Source organism: Rhinolophus hipposideros (genome assembly GCF_964194185.1).
Source record: "Rhinolophus hipposideros genome assembly, chromosome: 2".
NCBI classification, from domain to species: Eukaryota; Metazoa; Chordata; class Mammalia; order Chiroptera; family Rhinolophidae; genus Rhinolophus; species Rhinolophus hipposideros.
In genome coordinates this window covers 75,060,743-75,071,030 of record NC_138048.1, presented here as the reverse complement: position 1 = coordinate 75,071,030, position 10,288 = coordinate 75,060,743, and the positions used below count along the sequence as shown (strand labels likewise).

The 10,288-nt window shown below is 42.3% G+C and overlaps 1 protein-coding gene across 7 annotated transcripts in view; it reads left to right on the top strand.

Moving 5' to 3' along the window:
- Nucleotides 1-2,771: 2,771 nt before the first annotated feature.
- Nucleotides 2,772-10,288, top strand: part of LOC308505216 (multiple epidermal growth factor-like domains protein 6) — a 607,252-nt gene continuing 599,735 nt past the window's right edge. For all 7 annotated transcript variants that reach the window (XR_013994480.1, XR_013994481.1, XR_013994482.1 and 4 more), the window contains exon 1: nt 2,772-2,890. Coding sequence is in view for 1 of the 7 variants with exons in the window: in XM_081067036.1 (XP_080923162.1) it covers nt 2,802-2,890 (89 nt within the window). In the remaining 6 variants the exon portion in view is untranslated. The remainder of the gene's footprint in view (nt 2,891-10,288) is intronic.

The following is a 10,288-nucleotide window of genomic DNA, read 5'->3' as shown; positions in this document are numbered from 1 at the left end:
TGAGATTTGTCTGTGGCTAACACAAAGTTTAGCCTTGCAATAAAGGAGGTCTATTATTTATGCTAGGCTTTGTGTCACATAAAGAAAGAAAACGATTAGAAACTTTTTACACTCTAGGAAGGAATGACAGGTGAAGATAGAGCCTTGTAGAGTTGAAACTAGTCCGGAAGCCAAGAAAAGCTTAGCAAATCACAGGAAATTTAAAGGTACAGTTAATCTCTAATGCCATCTTTACATGTGCTATAAATTTTCATTGAGGCAATTAAGATCAAACTGTATTGAAACAACCTGGAGTCTTTAGGTTTCATGCAAAAGACAAACTAGAAATTGAATCAATGGAGGGGATTAATCTTTTCACCTACATTTATTTATACCCAGAAGAAAGAGAAAACAGCCCCTCCCCTACATAGTCGATACACTCAGTTCAGGAGCCAACATTATTTTGAATTATCCAGTTTCCTTTTCTCCCTTTCTTCCCCATCAGTGTTTTGCCTGCTTTTGGTCATTTCACTGTTCACTAGCACCTCACCAAAAGGAGAGGGAAAAGAGAAGGAAGTGAGATTAAGCACCCAGCTTTATTACTTAATAACAAAGGTAGCAAAAAGATTTAGGAGAAGTTAAAATTAAGAGATACAAATAGATTTCAAAATTATCAATGTGTTTGACCCATGCCAGTCCTGTCATTATCAGAACTAATGAGAGTTAGCCAAGAGACAACGCATGTCTACGCTAGATATCAGCACTGTCCCCAAGTCCATTCCCCTTGGAGTTAGAGAAGGTCTGGTTCATGAACAACCAGTGTTTAGAAAAGGGAAAGTGAATCCCTTTTTTATGAAATAAGGGGGTTCAAATAATGATTACTATCGTGCAAACTATTGTAAAATTCTATTTGTTAAAGACATTTGTCAAAAGATTAGATATATCATCTAGTTGTATATTTATGATTTTTTACCTTATGTTAAACTTCAATTTAAAAAAAGTTAAAAAAATATAGCTATGTCTAAAGAGAAAACACTGCAAGGTGGTGTGAATTTCAACTGTTCAAATCGAGGGCAGAGTCACAGATGCTTAAGAATTCATCGGTGGTGTGGTTCTAGCTCACCCTCATCTTTTTCTTTCTTTTCAGAGAGAAATCTCATATGTTTGCTCCTCCGTTCCTCCTGTATGTGTCCAATTACTTCTTTAGTTGCAGAAAAAGCGGGGTGGGGGTGGGTGTGGGGGGGAAATAGAAGGAAGAACAAAGGCTCAGAAGACAAATTAAGAGCCATATGGCTAATCCAACTACCAAGGGCAAAAGGGAGCCCAAAAGACCTTTGGGGAAGGTCATTTTAGGGCTCCTAAGACTGAGAAAATCACGTGGTACCACTTTAAGTACTATCTGACTACGAAGGAGTCATTGAAGAGACACTTTGGGTAAGTTTGGGAATCAAAGCAAAAAGTTGTCCCACTGCAGATCGATCCATTTTCCACCGGTCTAAACTGCAGATTATGCCTGAGACGTCCTTGTTAGAGGGCACAATACTCCATAGATTTTTATTTTCACAAAACACTCTCCAGAGGTTTGTGGCCTTCCCGGCAGCAGCTGGCGCTGGGCAGAGGCATAGCCTCAGGCCAGAGCTGCTGGCGACTGCCCTGCGCTTGGCTGTGCGTCCCAGTCAGTCGGGCCAGCGCTGCAACCAGAGCTTCCCATTCCGAGCAGACGCTGTCCCCTTCTGGAAAGGCTTTGGGGGCTTGCAACTGGCTGCTCCTCCATAAATTTGGGAAAAGAGGAGCTGGTTTGAAGGAAAGGAGGGAGTAGGTTTGTAAAAGAGTTGGCTCCTCCTTATAACTCTGGTGCTGAAAGGGGCGAGATGGTGGCCACGTAAAATGAAGGGAGATTATCCCATTTTGAGTCAGGAGGGTTTCTGGATGAGCCCATGATATGCCCTGCAACTGTCAATTTGGCAGGCGATTTGACTCAATCAACTGCTGTTTGGTTTCCACTTCAAACACACGTCCCCCAGTCTGTGTTCTGAAGGACTCCCGAGACCCTCGGTGGAAGCCAGCGGAACGGGAGAATCAAAAGTCAGCCTTCTTTTGGTCTCTGCTTGTGGCAGATGCACAGCTGGTTTGGTGCTGAGCAGGTTGGTGTACAAGGGGAAAAGTCATTGCTGCTTCGCCTCTTTAGGGGGATTTGGGTGTGTGTGTGTGTGTGTGTGTTGGGTGGTGGGTGGGTAGGAAGAGGTGGGGAGCAGAGTTGGTCGGAAGTCTTGAGCGAAGCTGCTGATTTTGTATCTCAGCTGCCTCTCCAACCCCGAGGGTCCAGCCCCCGCCGTGCCTCGCTGCTCAGTGGCATCGCTGGCTGGAGGTGAGGGGGTGAGGAGGACACGGGTGTGGGCGACGCCCAGCAGCGCTCAGAGCCCTTGGTGGCGGCGGGGCTGTCTCTTTAAGCGCTCTGGAGGGGTCGGGGCGGGAGGGCTGCAAGCGCGTTTCCATGGCACCGAGGCTGCGGGGGTTTCGGGGCCGCAGGGCTCGCTTGGTTCCAGTCGCTCCCGGCAGAGCAGGGGCGCGCATCTTGGCGGTCACAGCGCCTAGGGGGCTCGCCGGGCCGCTCCTCCAGCGCTCCCAGTAGTGTGTGCTACCCAGCGGGGCCGAGCTGCTGCCGCGCCCTCCGCGGGGAGACGCACCGCGCCAGTCTTGCAAGCCCCGCACTCCAACTTCTGCCCCGCGAGCCCAACTTCTGCGGCGGGCTCGGACTTGCCGAGCGCGAGAGGCGCGGCGTGCAGCTTGGGTGGTGGCTGGAGCCTCTCTGCCCGGAGGAGATGACCTGGCCACTGTGGCTCTGGTGCTGCTGTGCCTGGGTGGCCGCTAGCTGGCCGCCAGGCAGCGCCCTACAGCTCCGGCCGGACATGTAAGTGATGCCCGCACACTCCTGGACGCCTGGGGGAGAGCAGGCGGGTTGGCGCCTGCTCCCCACCCCTGACCCACGGCCAACGCTGCGGACAGAGCTGTTCCCTCCGGGAAGGGATGGAGGGCGTGAGCGCTCCAAAGTCCCTGGGTGGGGTCTGCGAGCTGTCCCAGGCGGACTGGAGCGGGAACGCGGTCCCCAGTGTTTCATCGGGTTTGGGGGCTGTGTGTTTTCCACCTGATTGATACTTTCTCAGCGCCTGACAAAATTTTCCTCCAGATTTGGTAGTGTGTGTGTGTGTGTGTGTGTGTGTGTGTGTGTGTGTGTGTGTGTGTGTTTCAGTTAATTTTATGTTTGGAGGAGTAATTGGCTAATGATTTGGCTAAATTCCACTTTCTGAACGGTTTTAAATGAAACCATGGTCAATAGTGAATTTCTTGACATGTTCTTTCTAGAAACCGGTGAGTTCCTGTACATTTTTTTTTGTTGTTGTTGAGAAGTATCGTTGAGTCCAAAGGAGTGGATTATTCCACAGGTTTGACGAGAGGCGAGCACCAGTTCAGACTCATCTGTGGAAGCGAGGAGCTGAGGCGACCAGTATGTCCACGACTAAGTGTGCGTCCACTTAGACGCTAGCCTTGTTAGGAAAGAACTAAAGAGTAGAAAGATGACTGAAATGCATCTTCTGAAGATGTGGCCTGGTTTAATTTCCAGATTACAAGTGATGAAGGCAAGGAGATATTAATTCTTGGTCACGGTGTCAAGCATAGTGAGAAGCTCAGGGGAAGTCTGAGTCTTGACTAGATTGCCTGGATGGAGAAGTTTTCCCCGGATTCTGTAGCATCAGAGGGGATCATTATCCAGCTGCTTGCGGGAAGGCAGAGCTACTCTGCTTTTCCTTTCTGCTCTTGAGCAGTTATGAACAGGCACCTGAGTATTTTGAACATTTAAACATCTTCATTACTTTGCTACTTCTTTGATTTCCTGAAATGTGAATATTTTATAATAGAGAAATGGTTTAGATAAGTGCACAAAGCCATCTATACCTTTCCAGGGCTTTACTTCTTCTTGTAAGAAAATACTCTTTGGGTGTTCACTCCATTTCCATATTTCATCATTCTCATGTGAGATTCAGTTTGCTACCTGGTTACTGCAAATGTCATTAACTATAAATCTTGAGACATGGCCAGGGTGTTTGTGGCATCACAGAACTTCTTGCCTACACAGTTTGTAAATACATATTTGGCAGAAATGCATGGAGTTCTGAGTAGGTGATTTCTCTTGCATTGATAAGATGTGTCTTGTTTATTTTGAGGAAGGAGAAGGTTGATTTAGACTTTTCCTCTCCCATTTATCTCAGAAAACATATCTTGCTTTGGATAGCTTGTGCTTGCATAAACCTTCGTTTCTTAGAAACTGCTTTTTTAGCAAGCTTGCTGGCTAGCAGCTCTTACCTTTACAAGTGCCATCATTAAAGTGGAACCTGGGTTGGCTTATTACTTAGACAAAGGGTCACCCATGCATACAAGATCAAATAATCCCTTTGGGCAGCACTGAGAAATAAGAGAACTATCACATGACTTTTTACATTGCTTAACTGTTTGGTCTCAGGTTTCAATATCGATACTTTCGTTGAAAAGAATAGAAGGATGACATTGCATTTTTATTAAAGGACACTGCTACTGGCAGCTCATTTATTCATCAGGTGAGATGAGATTGGATATTAAAATCAATATAAATTCTTGGGTGTTTTTAATAGAGAGGCTCTTTTGGGAGGAGTTATTGAGATCACTCTGATGACTCTTAGTACTTTCTGAAATCTGGATGGGAAAAAAAATCCAATCAAATTTGTATGTAGTCCTCCCTTGTAGAATTAATGGTTTCTTCAGCAGCAACCACGTTGGGAATTAGTGGTAGGTTTCTGCAGATGCCTTTGCCATTGTTATAGGTATGTGGAATACAACCATGTATACAGCACTTGGCTTCCACACACCTGCCCATCTATTAAATTAAAGAGAGTTCTTCCTAAGATTTTTATTGACCTCTGAGGTCCATTATCAGTGAGAGCAGGCTTCTAATGAGGTGAGGACAACTAATAGGAAAGCATCAACTTACTGACTGGCACTTATAGGTCATTAACACAGTTAAAAGTTTTATGTAGCTGATCTTATACTTCAGCAGATTTTAGCACTAGGGTGACAACTGAAAAGAGGAAATGATTGTGCAGCTAAATAAAGGTCAGCCTGAATTTAATACATTGTATTTATGGTACATTCCTCCACAGGTAAGCTCATTTCCAAAGGACATTTTATTAATGAAGCAAAAAATGTATAACATATGGATACTCCAACTTTAATGATAATTGATCTGTCTAATGACCTTGTCTTATTACATTTAGGAAACTTTGTATACCTAAGGTTAGACAGATTCATAAAATCAGTAGTCCACAAAGAGTGACTAAGTGCCTACTATGTAAGTTAACATTGAAAATCACAGTTAATACTTCACTTGAATTTATAGATCAATTTCTCACTACTTTATTATTTCATTTTATCCTGAAAAAAAAAAAAGCCCTATGAGGTAGGCACAGTTATCATCTCCACTTATAATGAAGAAAGAAACATAGTAAGGTTAAGTTCACACTCCACAAATTCACCAGATTTGGATCCAGGTAGTTTGAATTCCAGTGCTGGAATTCTTAACAAATGCGGTTCATCTCAGAACACCTGGGCCCAGCTTCTGTTTTAAGAAGCTTTTTAAAAATCACTGTCAGGGCTTCTCAATGGGAGTGGGACTGGTACCTTCTACCTAGTAAGTATTAAAAAACCCTGCAGTTGTTTTTTTGAATGTTGTAAAAACTACAAGGTTCTATTGGTATTTGTTGCTGGGCATGGAAGGGGATTGGGAGGCTAATTTTCCTGCAATGGGAAGATAGTTCCTCACAAAGAAGATCTGATTTCTCTCCTCTTCATTGAGACTCTTCATAAGAAATGATTTTACTCTCTCCTGGCTGTAGGTGTTTAAATATGAAAATGACGGACTAGGCTTAAATTGGGAATTGTGGAATGGAGAAAGCTATCCTTGGCAAGTGCTTTATGAATTAGAGTGTTGTAACTGGTGATGGCATTTTGATAAAGGGATATTGAAGAGTTTACTTATGTTAATGGTACTCTGCAAATGTTTTCTGAAGGATTAAATAGAAGGAAATAAACTCTACTCAAGATCGTTAAGACATCAAAGGAACATCACTGGCTGCATAACACACTCTATTAAAGTGTATCCTTTGTAATGCTCTCTTGTAAACACTTTCATAATTATTGCATACAACATGATGAAAAGTAGTAAACATAGACGTGTTGCAGATACCATGCAGACAGAAGTGCATAAAGGCAGATCCAGTAGCTTAAGCTCCTGGGACTTGAGATACTTGGGGCGAGGGTGGGGGGTTGGGGGGATTCTAAAAAGGTGTGACCACTTTGTGACTCAACAGTATCCTAAATCAGTTAGGACATCTCACATCCATTCCCTAGTGCAGGTATCCAATACAGGTAGTTTGATATATAAATCCAAAATATGCCTGCTATTACACTCTTTATCCACCCCAGCCATACTCCTAACACACCTATGTTTCATCTCAATCTTCTCTCACCGATATAGGGACTTCTGGTCAGAGCGCTAGTGATTTAGAGTTTTGAAGAATTTATACATTTAGAAGTATTAATAGAAAAAGGCAAGAAGCTATAATAATCCAGAATTGTGAAACTGATTGACAAAGTTGTTTCTTGTACCGCACACGATGTTGGAATTTGTCTTACTTTGTTTTGGTTTTCTTTTTCACTTTTCTTATGATAAAGCCTGAAATTGATCTAGTTAGAGATGTCTGGGGCTAATAACAGTTCACTTTTAAATGTACAAATGATTTACGCGTGGCCTGTGCTCTGTCGTTTACTTGTTAGCATAAGTTAGTTCAAAAATATTTTTCTTTCTCATGAGATCGGCAACAAAAGAGCAAAAAGGGAACCAGAGGAGGCTGTGGTCACTCTCTATGGATAAGGCATTAATTTCAGCAGTTTGTGTTGACTAATATCTTTAATCCTAACAACAGGCCTATACACTGTTGCCTCAATTTTTCAGATGAGGACACTGAGGCAGAGAGAGTTTAAGTAACTTGCCTGAAGCCTCATAGCTGAGAAGTGGTGGGATGGGCTTTGGACCCATTCTGTCCAATTCCAGAGCCCTGTTCCTAATCACTATTCTCTGTGGGAGGCCCTCTGCCTTTGACCTTTCCTTCCTAGAATTTCAAATTACCAGCCTCCCTAGTCTTCCTCTCAGTCTGGGACTTTTTATTTATATTCATCAATAGCTGAGTGTCTCCTATTGTCCCAAGAAGGACTTATCCTCACCTCTGCCACGTAGTTTTAGCAGTGAACTTCAATCCATACTTTATTGGTGAAATTGAGATTGTATTGTGTGAACTTTGCCAGGTTTCCTGTCCTTGGCTTCTGTATTTTTTTCTATAGCTTAACTTCTTTCTTCTGTGACTCATGGAGAACAAGCTTCCCACCTTTTTTCAAGGTAATCCCTTCCTTGTATGTTCCAGATCCCATCTTAAAACTTGATCAGTCTTTTCTCTTATTAATTGCCAACTCTTTCCTTTCTACTGTTTGTTTGTTTGTTGCCCCCTTTTCTCCCCAGTGTATCCACGTCTCCCTTTCTACATTTCTCTCTCTATTTCATGGTTTTTGTATGCCTGTGTTTATATGCAGATCTGGCTTGACCTGGCTTCTTCTCTCCTTCACCTTCCATTTCTCAAGAACAGCTCTTTGACATTGCTTCCTTTCTTATCTTTGACAATTTAACCCATTACAGTCAGGCCTCTTCTGCTAAAATTCCTTTTCAGAGCCTGAAAATGAAAGTAGCATGTGACATGACTTCCCTTTCCCATTTCCCACTTTTCCACTTCTTTGCGTGTACTACTCCTTTGTACACTTAGTATCATCTGTAGTTCTCCGTTGGCCCTTGCATTCACCCACCTTTTATCTCTATTCCTCTTCCCATTCTTTACACTTTCCCTGGTTTATCTCTTTCTTTTCACTGACTTCCTTCATAGGTTCAATTTGGATGAGACCCAGATGTGTACATCTAAGCCCCAATCTCTTCAGGGTTATAGACTTGCATTTTCAACTATAGATTTATCATCTGAGTTTCAGACTCAAAATGTTCGTACATCATCTCTAGTCATCATTGTGTTCCTCTACATTTTCTTCTCCTTCGGTACTTTGTTCATCTTCCCTTTCCTTTATATTTGAAATGTTGTATCTGTCACTTTTCTCCCAGTTCACTTTGTTATTATGAACTTTAGGTGAGATGATTGTAAAAAGGCCTTTGTATATGACAATTAGATAACTGTAAATTAATATTTATATTCCTATCATTTGCCAAATCCTATAAACACCAGCAATGAAACAACTCTTCAATTAGCTCTTTCCTGTTGCCAACACTCAAGCCCAGCCATGCTATTTTTACTCCTAGACTATTACAAATGTCTCTTGGGTGGTCTTCTCTTTCATATTCTCTCAATCCTCTTTATTTATACACATATACAATTTAATTTTCGTCAGAGTTGGTTTCTAAAGCAAAGACTTGCTAACATCATTTCCTTTCTTAAAAACTTTGATTATCCATGGAATAAACTTCAAGCATCAGAATATTATTATTAAATAGAATTTATTATATATTATGAACAATTTAAGTATTTTACATATTACAGCTCATTTTATCCTTACAACAGCCCTATTGGAAGATAATATTAGTGTCTACATTTCATGATGAGGAAATTTGGATCTAGGGAGGTTAAGGTTTTCTGAAGTAATTACATATAAGAGTATGAAACTCAGGAGAGTTCATAACTGTAAAAGCTAGCACATAAAGCCAGCTTGTTTGGGTCTAGAACCTGTGCTCTTTACTATTGTATTCACATTTCTGACAATATTGTATTTTATAAACACTTATTCAGCACTCTTAAAAAATTTCTCTTTACGGTAGTTCCCTTCTCCTTGTCAAGAACTACACAGTGTCTAAGATTTTACTCAACCTACAAGGTACCAAGATAGTCTTCCCCAGTTCATAACTGCTGACAGAAGACTATGAGATGTCAGGATCACAGACAAAGGACTTTATCAGTCACGCCATTGCAGGTAGCATGAGCTTCATGTCTGTACTGGTTTCCTTGGCCCCTCCCTCACGCCATCCCAAGTCCCATGCAGACAATGAGGAATAGCCCAAATGGATGCTGTGCACACAGTGGGCTTAGGTCACAGCTGAGGAACCCAGGACTTAAAAAAATCTCCAGTCTTATAAGGGGGTTGCTAGCAAACCAGCCCAACTTTTGCCATTAGAGGAAGACATTTATAATTATCCTGCTATGAAACAACTCTGCTTTCAGCCCTTGCAGGAGATACTCTCTTATCTCTTCCAAAGCTGTTTGCTATGCAAACATCCTTCCAGAACAAAAGCCATCAAGCTTCTGCACACGATATGTAAAAATGGAAGAAACCTTGAAGACTTGTCTCCCAACATCCCTAACATTTTCCTTTCCGATTTCAGCAGCATGGGTTTTGTTGAACCTTAAATCCAGTTTTGTTCTCTTTCATTGAATCTAGCCCTGGATTTTGCCATTCTATTTCAATTAGTGAGAAGGCTCTGGAACTAGATGAACACAGAGGTTTAGTAAGCTGAGCCAAGGGGCTGTGTTCAAATTCAAAATATCTATTTTTTTTTCTCCATTGAAACTAAAATGAAATCACTAATCCAGTTGCTTAATATGTGGCCGGTTTCTTTTCTTACCACTTCGATTCAACAAATATGTATTCAATGTCATATACTTTGCTAGGCTTTGGGGACACTGAGAGGATAAGGAGGTCCTCTGTCCATGAGCAACTAATAGATCTGTGGGGAGATCAATGAACAGACCAGAGCCTACCAAAAGAGGTTGGCAGAGATGGGGCATGTCACCAACCGGAGGGAAGAAAGAAGCCAAGGCCTCAGAGTAGGTTGCCAAGAGTTTATTTTTTGAAACTAATTTTTTGAGTAGAGGTTAGATGGGTGGTAAAGGTGGTGATGGTGGTGGTGGTGGCCACACCACCTTCTCTTCCAGTTGGTGAGAAGAGCATGTGCGAAAAGTGGGAGGCAAGATCTGTCCTTTAGGAAAACTGTCAATCATTTTCTTAATGGTATGTTTTGTGGGAAGAATATGAAAAGGGCCACAGTAGAAGATGAACGTAGGGCAGGTCAGAGGGAATACTCAGGAAGTTTCTTGCATATCAAGTTGAGAACTTTGGACTTTGCAGGGGACCAATGAGGATCCAGAAAGTGACTAACTGAAAGCAAAGGGGTGACTTA